The 12,572-nt window shown below is 46.4% G+C and overlaps 1 protein-coding gene across 2 annotated transcripts in view; it reads right to left on the bottom strand.

Annotated features, from left to right (window-relative positions):
• LOC137546941 (spermine synthase-like) overlaps positions 1–7,036 on the bottom strand; it is a 206,336-nt gene extending 199,300 nt beyond the window's left edge. For both annotated transcript variants that reach the window (XM_068270019.1, XM_068270020.1), the window contains exon 1: positions 6,910–7,036. In XM_068270019.1, coding sequence (XP_068126120.1) covers positions 6,910–6,958 — 49 coding nt within the window. In that variant the 5' untranslated portion in view covers positions 6,959–7,036. The remainder of the gene's footprint in view (positions 1–6,909) is intronic.
• Positions 7,037–12,572: the final 5,536 nt, after the last annotated feature.

Below are 12,572 nucleotides of genomic sequence, written 5' to 3'. Positions count from 1 at the left end.
TAGCAGTGGGGTCCCACAGAGGTCTGTTCTGGGTCCAGTGCTCTTCAATTTATTTATTAATGACCTAGTAGACGCAGTAGTGAGCAATGTTGCTATTTTTGCAGATGATACAAAATTGTGCAGAATCATCAACTCTCAGGAAGATAGTGTCATATTGCAACAGGATCTGGATAGGATGGCTATATGGGCACATACATGGCAGATGAAATTCAATGTTGACAAATGTAAAGTCATGCATTTTGGACGTATTAATGGTCTAGCACCATACAAAATAAATAGGATACAGTTGGGGACATCAAACTTGGAGAAGGACTTAGGAGTACTCATTGACAACAAGTTAAATAATCGTACTCAATGCCAAGCAGCTGCAGCTAAAGCTAACAAAATTTTGGGATGCATTAAAATGGAAATAAAAACTCGAGATGCTAGCATAATATTGCCCCTGTTTAACTCTCTAGTAAGGCCACATCTGGAATATGGAATTCAGTTCTGGGCACCACATTACAAAAAAGATATTGCAGTTTTAGAGCAGGTGCAGAGACGAGCAACAAAATTGATACGTGGGATGGAAGGTCTCACTTATCAAGAAAGGTTAGATAAACTGGGTTTATTTAGTCTAGAGAAAAGACGCCTTCGAGGGGATCTAATTAACATGTATAAATACATCAGAGGGCAATATAATAGCTTGGCGGATGAGCTTTTTGTCCCTAGGCCTTCTCAAAGGACTGGAGGACATGATCTGCGCATGGAGGAAAAACATTTTAGCCATTTATTTAGGAAAGGGTTCTTTACAGTAAGAGTGATTAAGATGTGGAACGCATTGCCACAGGAAGTCGTTATGGCAAACTCTATACCTGCATTTAAAGGGGACGTAGATGCTTTCCTTGCGTTGAAAGACATCCATGGCTACAATTACTAGGTAATGTCTAATGATGTTGATCCAGGGATTTATCTGATTGCCATCTGGAGTCGGGAAGGAATTTTTCCCTTTAGGGGCTAATTGGACAATGCCTTGTAAGGGTTTTTTCGCCTTCCTCTGGATCAACAGGGATATGTGAGGGAGCAGGCTGGTGTTGTACTTTATACTGGTTGAACTCGATGGACGTATGTCTTTTTTCAACCAAAATAACTATGTAACTATGCAATGATGTTGGAGTGACATAAAGGGTTGGAAGAGGAAGCACCGGTGGAAGCTGAAGCAGAGTGAAATTGCTTTGGCTCCATGTACTGAATGGCCAGATGGTGGAGTCACATGACCTGATGCTGAAGACCCACAGGAGGTGACTATGGGTAGGGAACCACAGCAGAAGATTGCAAAAGTGTTTGCTAATGCTGGGAATACACGGTACGTTTTTGAGCTATTTCGATGGCTCAAATGATAATTTCTGACATGTCCGATCTCACGCCCGATCGTTTCCGCACTCGATTTCGCATAGGGAACAATGGGAAAAAGATAAGAAAAATGAATGGAAGATAAGAGAATCGGGCGAAAAATCGAGCGGGGAATCGATCGTGCGGCCTCAAAAACGTACTGTGTATTCCCAGCATAACACTAGGTACACACTATGAGATTTCCTGCCAGAACGATTATTTCCAACATGTCCGATGTGATTTCCGACCGTTTTCTGTTACCTTCTATAGGAAATCGATAGGACATGTTAGAGATAATTGATCTGACAGTAAATCTGCCAGAAAATCTCATAGTGTGTACCAAGTGTAAGGCTGAAGCTGAATGCTTTGAGGCATTAGACAAATTAGCATTGCTCTTGCATCTTAAGCATTCCACGTGTAACTAAATCAGCTGGTAAAGTGTGTCAGATGCAGGCTGATAATTTCACTCACATCAGATACATTGGGCATGATTCACAAAGCTTTTTCACCTGTTTTCACCTTACCTATGTTACCTTTTTGAGCTTCCAAAGAGCAAAAATATAATATAATTAAGGAGAGAAAAGTAATATTGAAATAAAGTTAATCAGGAACAACTTACTATGAGTGACTATTGTGGCTGTAAATGTGCTGAAAACAGGCCTGCTCAAATCCGGATCCGGGAGACACCCGGATAGTTGAGATCCAGATATCTCCCAGTAAACCTGTGTGGGGTGGGCGGGGGTCAAGCTTACCTGTCTGACGTCTTCTTCGTCCGTCCCTGGCGCCTCCCACGATGCGCTCCACGCAGCGGTCACGTGATTACAAACACTTCCTCCTTCCGGGTTGAAGGAGGAAGTGTTTGTAATGACGTGACGCGCGTGGACCGCATCGTGGGAGGCGCCAGGAGCGCACAAAGAAGACATCAGACAGGTAAGCTTGACACCCCCAGCCCACCCCGCACAGGTTTACTGGGAGATATCCGGATAGCAACTATCCGAGTGTCTCCGGATCCGGATTTGAGCAGCCCTAGCTGAAAGGTTATTTTTATCAATTAGGTGATACATAAGTCATGTATGAGATTTTAGTGAATACAGCCCATTTTAATTTTGACTCACAAACTTTTCTGCAATTCACACTTTACATACACCTGACACCAAAATATGCCTTTTACTAGTTGGATGCCAGGTTTACAGAATTGCTGATGTTCTCCAGCTGATATCTAAAATTAAACTTGCCCGTTTTTGCTCCACAGTAATTGAAAAAATATGGACAAGCACCACACCAACATGCCCAATTAAATATGGGAAATGTAAGTTACACATAGCAATAACAAATTGTGCCGGGAGAAACAATGAAACACTAATCTTAAAAACACAAGAGAATCCCGCAAGAAGCACCACTCTGACATTAAATATTTATCATCTTTATTGAAAGAAGCTAAACACAATAAAAAAAATGTTTGATGGGGCTGGTGTCAGACACAATACAAATTCTACATATAAAATTTGTATTGTAGTGGTCACCAGCCCCTACCAAGGTCAATTTGGTTGATTTGGCACCCAGCGCCAAAACTGGGTGCTGCAATAGCACTAGTGCTATACTGCCTGTGGTGCGTAACAGTAATCCAGCGATCGCCAGACCCCAAATCACATCTCCTTCTGAGTTGCTACTACTCAGATGGAGAAGAGTATTTAACGCCACCGGGGAGTTTAGTGGCAGCAGGGTGCGCTGTCATTCACCTCGCTCCAGCCACCGGTGAGTTGGACATTTTTTTTTTTCAACCAGAAAATCTCTGGTAAAAAGAAAGTCTCTGGTAAAGACCAGTCTCTGGTCCTTACCAGAGGATCACGCTCTTACCTGTAGTCATCTTGAACCTGCGCAGTACACGTACGTACGCATTACTACGCGTACATACGTATGTATTACACATATTGCGCAGGTCCAAGGTGGCCACAAGGACGGTAGCGTGATGAAAAACAAGCACTGCTGAAAATGAAACTGAGCCATGGCAGGGGACCGGATGATCGGTGAGTGATGGCACAGGCACAGGACGGCTGCTGGGGGAAGCCCCAGGTAAGTGAAACTTTTTTTTTTTTTTAACTTAGTTAAGTTTCTCTTTAAGGGGCTAGAAACTTCTGATACTTAAATGGTTAATGACCTAAAAAGATAACAGCAAAAGATGCTAGTCAATCTGTCAAATTCATCTCAGCAGATTTTTTTCTAATGATATTCCTCCTTTCCACAAGGTGTGCATGAGATTGTCAGATGTGTCTTAAAGATAACCTTAAGTAAAAAAAAAAATGAGATGAACTCACCTGGGGCTTCCCTCAGCCCCCTGCAGCCGATCGGTGCCCTCGCAGCTCCGCTCCGATGCCTCATGACCCGCCGGCGACGACTTCCAGTTTCGCCGTCACCGGGCGACAATAGCAGCATAGGGGGCGATATACAGGCTGGGAACGCGAACACTTACTCGCGTTCCCATGCCTGTCGGCCGGTGACAGCGAAACCGGAAGTCGTCACCGGCGGGTCCAGAGGCATCGGAGCGGAGCTGGGAGGGCACCGATCGGCAGCAGGGGGCTGAGGGAAGCCCCAGGTGAGTTCATCTCTTTTTTTTTTTTTTTTTTTTTATATGCCTTTAGGTTCACTTTAAAGCAGAGTTCCCCAACCCTGTCCTCAAGGCCCACCAACAGTACATGTTTTGCAGGAAACCACACATTTACAGGTGGGGTGGTCGTTAGTGTTGCAGCAGAGCCAATTACCTACCTGTGTGCATTTCCACAAAACATGCACTGTTGGTGGGCCTTGAGGACAGGGTTGGAGAACACTGTCTTAAAGGACAACTGTAGTAAACAGAAAATGGAGGCTGCCATATTTATTTCCTATTATACAATACCAGTTGCCTGGCAGCCCTGCTGATCTATTTGGCTGCAGCACTGTCTACATAATAGGCCTGAAAGATAAATTGAATTGAAATCGAAATCACCAAGCTCACAAATTTTGGAATCGTCAAAGTGGCAATTTCTGCGATGACGTTAACTCCACATGGGAAGTTTGAAGAAGCGGCTTCAAACTTCCCTTAAGTCTCGGCGTGTGTAGCCCGCAGCATCGGCAGTGTTGGATATACCTTCTGACAGGAGTCGAACGCTTTCCATCCTCTCTCACCGCCTGACAGCTCTTGTGCACGGCATACTTCCTGGTTCCTGTATGTCACATGACATACAGGACGTATGCCGTGCATTAGATCCTGCAGGAGGCGAAGTGGATAGACGGGCATCGCTGGACTCGTGCTGGAAGGTATGCCCAGCATAGCTGCAGCTTGGGGGACAGGGGGCACAGAGAAAGACCCAGAGGGTGCAAAAAGAGAGAGGGGGACTGAGAGGTACAGAGGGAAACAAAGCTTGATTTGAAGGAAATCGTAAATCGAATAAAAATCGTGATTTTGGACAGAAATCGCTCAATTCAATTTTTTCCTAAAAATCGTTCAGGCCTACTACATAATGCTGGGTATACACGGTACGTTTCGGTACCGTGCATCGACCAGCTGATAATATTCAGCTGGCCCGATCATGCCGCTCGACCCGCGCCCGCTCGATTCCCGCCGGCGGACAATGGCAGGGAATCGAGCAGTGATAAGGAAGCGCCAGCGGGGACGAGCGGCAATGCGCTGGCTCAATCCGGCGCAATAAACGAGCCGGCATAACACCAGAAACAAGCATGCAGCTAATCTTTTCAGATCTGACAATAATGTCAGAAACACCTGAGCTCCTGCATGCTTGTTCAGGGGCTATGGCTACAAGTATTAAAAGGCAGAGGATCATTAGGATAGCCAGGCATCTAGAATTGCTTAAAAGGAAATAAATATGGCAGCCTCCACATACCTCTCGCTACAGTTGTCGTTTAAGGTTTGTGGGCACAGTGCAAGCATGAAGAAGAAAGTAAATTGAATACAAAAGCATTGTTTTTGTATTTTTGCATGAACTGTTCTTTTTCACATATACAACTCTTCCTGACAAAACTACACAGCAGATGGATTCCTCGGTTTCCAAAGATTTATACACGCGCCATTACCAGTATGAGTGGGGAGCGAACCTGGGTTTTACAAAGGTCACAAAAGGAGAGTCACACACCATTTCCAAGGTGCTGGACCAGATTAGTAGCAATCCAAACAATCAAGAATGTCCACACACTCAATATTGCAGAATACAGCTCCGTTTATTCACATATCGTGACAAAAGTCCATTCTCAGAGCCAACAACCGTTTTGGGCAATGGAGGGTCCCCGTTGTCAAGGAATCAGAACATAATGTTCTGATATTTTGACAAAGGGGACCCTGCATGGCCCTGAAACAGTCGTTGGCATTATGAATGGACTGTTGTCACAATATGTGAATAAACTGAGCTTTATTCTGCAATACTGAGTGTGCAGATTTTCTGGATTGTTTGGAATTTACACAGGACTAATGATTTAATACCCTCACGGTCAATGATGCTGTCAGATAATTAATCACCACCCAACTAGCTCCATCCAAAGTTTTAGTTTTGTCACCACTAAACTAATGCCTGGGTGGTGAAAACGTTTGCAACCGGTTGCAATAGTATATACCCATCGCTATCAGAAAGTGCAACCTAACCATTTATCTCCATGTATTTGTATCACAAAATGCAACCCAACCTACCGTAAACCTATTCTCACACAAAAACCCTCCTCTACTGGGCAACTTTTCACCCCCCTAGAGGGAAGCAAACGCCCACCTGGAGGGAACTAAACACAGGCAGTTGCAAATAATGACAGCCGGAAAATGTGAAAGAAGGTGTGCAAGCGCAGTCCTTTCAAGTTGCAAAATAATGCAGGTTGCAATATTTTCATTACACCTGTCCAGCACAAAATTTCCGTGAAGTTGTATTTTGAGCTCACATCCTCAGCTGCTCCAATCACACCACAAGCAAGACAAAAGCACCTTGCATGGTCCCATTGCTCTAATAAAAAGAAATTCCATCATTGCCTTTCCCTGCCAGAGCAGCATGAGCAGGACAAGGCACACAAAGGTTACATGTGCAGCAAGCTCCAACATTATAATCCATAATAAGCACTGCACTTTCCAGCACTGCTAAGGCCTGAAATCCCTCTGCTGGTTTCTATACATTGCCAGAGCCAATTACCAAGGTGATGGCATGGGCAAACATTGCAGCAGACAGGCTGTGTGACAATAAGGCCTGGAGTGGAGAATATATGTAAGGACATTCCATTTCTACCCTCTACAGAGGATCAAATCTGACATAAGCAGAGCCAAGCCTGGAGACTGAGCTCCTGCACGCTGCCTACTACCATTCATGTGTCATAAGGATATGACCGGGGAAAGGTACAACTTCCTGTGCAACTATTTGTCACCTTCAGAGACGAGGAGACACCCCTTGCAGACATTTGCATAAGCCCCCAGCATGGCTCAGTCACCAGTCATCCTGCAATCTGCACACACGCAGCTGCCTCATTCATTCCATGCAAGCTGACCCGCCGCTGACCCCGCCTGCTGCTGCTTACCTGTGCCGCAGAGCTGGAAGTCAAGGGTGTTTTGTCGCACTGCTGCCATAGTGAGCTGGAGCCCTGTGCCATGCCTGGGAGAGGCGGCCGCTGCTGCTGTTGCTGCACTGCCCTGTGTCACAGACACTGTCTGTAAATGAGACTGGGGAGAGCGACCGGGTATCAAAAACTAGCACTCCGGCATCCATCTAGACGTGCATACTCCCTTCTCCCGTCTGCTGCCGCCAGGTGGCGCATTCTTCAGCAGTACTTGACAGTCAATAGTTACATACAGAGCTAGAGAGATCTTGTTTCATATCAAAGCCCAAATGCAGACTCAGCTTTATTTATTTATTCATTTATTGTATTTTTAAAGCTTTTTAACCACTTAAGGACCCAGGCTTAAAGCGGAACTGTAAAGTGTTTTTAAACACATTGTTTCACTTACCTGGGGCTTCCCCAAGCTCCCAGCAGCCGTCCTGTCCCGCGCCGGTCCTGCCCGAGCCTCCGTTCTCCTGCCGCCAGCTACTTTCGGTTTCGCCCGCCGGGCCACTGCGCCTGTGCGGCTCTGGTCACGCGTATCCTTTCTTCACGTCCCCTGCTATTGGCAGGGCTGCGCTGGAGTCGACTTAGAAGTCGATGGCACAGCGGCGGTAGAACGGAGGCTCAGGCAGGACCGGCGCGGGACAGGACAGCTGCTTGGGGAAGCCCCAGGTAAGTGAAACAATGGCTATCATTCATAAAGCATTTCCGCATGCGGAAATGCTTAAAACAGCTGACTTTACCGAACACTCAGCAAGTTCGGCATTTATAAAGCCTCTTTCCGCATGAAAAACTGACACTACTGAGCAGAGTGATAAATCACCGCCTTGTGCGGTGATTATCGGAACAAATGTAACAAAATGTAAATTCATAAAGAATTACACAAGCGGTATGTGGACGGGAAATACCGCTCCCTCTCATGTGGCGATACTAATGTAAAGTTAATGGAGACACAGACCTCCCAGGCAGCTGCAGTAGAACGGAACACGGAGAAATGTATCAACTCGGCTGCTTCCTGTGTCTCCGCCTGCCTACCACCAGCCTAGTTCGGGGAATCTCCGCACTGCTATCGCACCTGGATACATTTTTATGAATGCCCACCCAGAAGTCTAAAATACCGGCAGCGGTGTTTTCCCGCATTGATTCTCCTTACCGACAGCTCCTTCATGAATGATACCCAATGTGTTTAAAAACACTTTACAGTTCCGCTTTAAGCCCCCCCTAGTGACCAGGCGAGTGATTCTTCGCGGTCCTGGCCGCAATAGCAGTATAGAGGGCGCTATTGCGGCCAGGATGCGAAGAATCACTCGCGTTCCCAGGCCTGTCAGCGCCTGTCGCCGAAAACAGAAGTGGCTGCCGGCTGGGGACAGGAGCATCGGAGCGAGACTGCGTGGGCACCGGACACCTGCAGGGGGCTGGATTTTTATGGCTTAAGTGACCCTTTAAGGGCCCACTGCAGGGCTGTACAACTCAGTACACAAGTGATCCCCCTCCCCCTTTTTTTCTGCCCACCAACAGAGCTTTCAGTTGGTGGGCGAGGATTGCTCCCAAGATGTTTATTTTTATTTATTTTTTGTAAATATTTCATTTTTTTTAATAATAACTATTACTATTCATTTATATTTTTTTCCTATCCTCCCTCCCACCCACACTCAGCCAATGACAGCAATTGGCTGTCATAGGCGTCAGCCTATGACAGCGGATCGCTCCTGTGTGTCTCAGGGGACAGCCGTGTCACGGCTAGCGCTGTACTATGTAAATAGATGGCGGTTTCGCCGTCTAACACTCTCCTAGCGGCGATCACCGCAGGGAGACTTATGGCAGAGCGGAGCTCTATCATTCAAGCGAGATGCGCACGCGCGATCTCCTGCAAAACACTCCCTCAGGACTGCACGCCAATTGGCGTTAGGTAGTCCTGGGGCTGGCGCCGCGTCCACGCCAGTTAAGAAGTTAAAGCTAATGTCAAGTTCCCTCCCCCCCTCTCCAGATACCTATGGAGAGGGACGGCTCTGGGCCCTATAGATAGAGCCTTCCCATTCCTCTCACGGGCCCCTTGTTCCAGCGACGTCACCCCTGTTTGAATTGTCCGCCGCAGGAGGTGCGAGAGAATGAGCTTGTGCAGGCGCAGCACAGAGCCTCCCTTCTTCTGGAGCATTTGGGCTCCTGAAGACATCTGAAGCCTCCCGCAGCAGCACAGAGCAGTATTTGGCCGATCAGTCGAATACTGCTAAGGGAGGGTGACAACGCTGTTACAAGACGACCCTGAGAGGAACGGGAAGGCACTTTACATTCACTTTAAGGGACAACTGATCTGCATATCCTCATTTCAATTGTCCTTTATTTTTTAAAGTGACCCAGAAGTGAAAAAAGTGCCCCGCCTGGGAGGTACTTACCTCACGAGATGAAAGCCTCTGGATCCTATAGGCTAGGTTCATAGTGGTCAGCTACATAACTCACGTGTTATAATGACTGTGAACTGCAATTGAGACTGGCCATAGACGCTAATACAAAATCTGCATGCAGCGAGTTAGAACAACTTAATCCGTTACTATGAACAGCCGCATAGAACTGTATTGGCAGCGAGTTGACATGCAGAATTTTTCTGCAATGCAACTGACCAATGTGAACAGGGCCTAAAGAGGCTCCCCTCATCTTCCCCTTTAGCCCCGCTCCAGCGGTGGGACCCCTGAAAGTCCATCGACAAGGGCTTGTTAGCGATGTGCGCAGGGGCACTAGCGCCTTTCCAATTGGGCTCAGCTATTTGTACTGGAGCCTGAGCGTAAAGCAGCTAGTGCTCCTGTGTAGGCAGGCCACTATTGTTATTACGGTTATTGTTTTTTCCGAGCTGCCAAGGCTGGATCGGGCTGGCTGAGAAGGACGTGGAAAGCCTCATTAGGATCCAGAGGCCTCCTCCTCCCGTGGTATCTGTTTTTTATCTTTTAAAGGGAAACTGAAGAGAGAGGGATATGGAAGCTACCATACACATTTCCTTTATTGCTACTCTGTATTCAAGTTACACAGATCTTTCATGTCAAGTTGTGTGTTTTGTATCAATAACGTTTTTGTACTATTTTTGAGACACTGCATTTTTGCGCAATTTTTTTTTTATATATATTACATAAAGTCCAGTACTTTGCAACATTATTGTCAGATCTGACAAGATTAGCTGCATGCTTGTTTCTGGTGTGATTCAGACACTACTTCAGCCAAATAAACCAGCAGGGCTGACAGCTAACTGGTATTGTTTAAAAATAAATAAATATGGCAGCCTCCATATTCTTCTCATTTCGGTTGTCCTTTAGGCTGCTTTCACAGTAAGACGTTACAGGCGCACGTTAGTGCAGCCTGTAACGCAGCCCACCGCACAGCAATGAAAAATCAATAGGCTGTTCACAGTGCCCACGTTGCGTTACATTGTAACGCAGCACGTTCAAACAAAGTGCTGCATGCCGTGCGTTATACACGGCTAAGCCACGTTAGACTGTTTGCACATGCTCAGTAATGTTGGAGGAGGAGGTCTCCCCTCCTCTTCTGCAGCCAGCCACATGGCTAATATATATTCACTGCACTCAGTGACGTGCAGTGTTTACTTCCTGGAGCGGCAGCTCTGTGCGGCGATTGGCCGGCGGGACCACGTGATGCGGATCACGTGGTCTCCGCATCCCATAGCATAAAAAAGGCGCACCAAGAGCTGCATAACGCGGCTCTTGGTAGCGTCCTCCTACTACACCACCAGGCGTTGCGTTAGGGGCACGTTATGCGACCTATAATGTCCCCTAAAACGTAACGTCCTGGTGGGAAAGAGGCCTTAAAGTTATGGATTCCCTTCCACACTGTTCACATTGCATCATCGTTAGACATCCAGTACAATTATGTATGGCTCGCTACCTCCGTAAACCCACACATTGTCTGGTAGGCGCACAGCATGCTGTACGTTATTTTATTTTATTTATTACGTATTATCTTTTTATTAATAAACCAAAAGAAAAGTATTAATATCCATATAAACATAAACATTATGAAAAAGAAGCATGCTGTGGGTTAATCGGATAGGGCCCACTGCTACTGACATACAATAAAAATATCATCATCTGTTACAACAGAATACAACGGATCCAATGTGAAAGGACCCTTAGGCGACCGGCAATGTATTTGAATGAAATTATTACAGCATTGCGCTTTAGAAAAACCACAAACGCGCTACACATAGCATTTTTTGAGCAATCGCAATGCAGTTGTGGTTCCCCACACAAAATCCCAAAGTGCTACTGCTGGGCAATTTCACTGCAAAACTGTAATCATTAGACAAATTTGTTTTGCATTTGCGAGTGTGAACTGGTCTTTATAGTGCAGCCTCTCAACCTGAATGCGTATTATGCAGTAGTATATTTTAATAAATTGTTACCTATGCACAAAGTTTTTTATATTGCTCAGCTGTACGTACTTTCTCCAATGCATATAATAAAAGTACCTGTGGGGCTTGTCTGAGGGTAGGAACACACTAAGGAGAATCGCATATGCGTTTTCCACTATGTGCTATGAAAAACGCATATGCAATTCTGCCTAGTCTGTTCCTACCCTGACAGGTAGCAATAAGTAGCTCTTTGGATTGGGATGACAGCAAGGGACTCACCACCTTCCTCCATATAGCAGTACATGCCGTTTAGTATATAGCCAAACAGCATGTTTGTACAGCAAAAGGCCATCTGGAATGACAGAATGATTGTTTCAGTCGCCCATTATTGCCAGCGTGTACCACTATGGTGGATCAGTCACTGTGTATGGGTGCAGTGTATTTGATGGCACAGGGCTAACTAACTCCAGTCCTCGAAGGCCATAACCATGCCAGTGCTTATGATGGACTGAGGGCTGTCTCACACCATGGGTGATTCTACAGCAAGCATTTGTGCTGCGATTGCTGATTATCAGATCGCTAGTGCAGTGGTTTCCTATGGAAGCATTCACACTGCAGCATTTGCAATCGTGTCCACTGCCCTTGCTGAGCAATCCTGTCTTTGCTACCCAGGTTTTCATTTATTGGCCATCAGGATTGTGCAGTATACATCTGCTTGGTTCAGATGTCTGTTTCTGCTGTTTGATGCTCCTACCATGTGTAGCCAACAGGGTTAATAGAAAGTGCTTTATACAGTGGCCTGACGAAGCGCATTTTGCACCCGAAACGAGCATGTTGTTGCCTAAATACTATTGCTGAATGCATAAAGCCTATACTACTACTGATTGTTGTCGAGCGGATCAGTCAAAAACAGTCTTATCAGTCTGCTGACAGCCTGTACTCACGTACTACTGACGGCAGACTGACTGCCCCATGGGAGGGTCTGACGGGCCCATCGTTTGTAAAAATACGGCGTGTGTCCGCACCTTTAAAGATAGCCCAAATTTAGAAAAAAGTAGGCTACTTGATCTGGGGAGCTGAGCTGATCAAGTAGCCTCAAAAACCGCCACTCTTGTGGGCCGCCATGGCCCACTTTCACTTTTATGACCTCTGGGTCATGACGCTGGAAAGAGAGATTCATACTCTCACCAGCGTGCATTGAGGCGGGGGAGCGGCAGGAGGCACGGCCAGGGAGAGAGAGCTGCCCAATGGCAGCTCTGGAGACCCTGTAGGAATGCCCCTGGCGGGC

This window comes from Hyperolius riggenbachi, chromosome 2 (genome assembly GCF_040937935.1).
Source record: "Hyperolius riggenbachi isolate aHypRig1 chromosome 2, aHypRig1.pri, whole genome shotgun sequence".
NCBI lineage: Eukaryota > Metazoa > Chordata > Amphibia > Anura > Hyperoliidae > Hyperolius > Hyperolius riggenbachi.
This window is presented reverse-complemented; position numbering and strand designations above follow the sequence as displayed.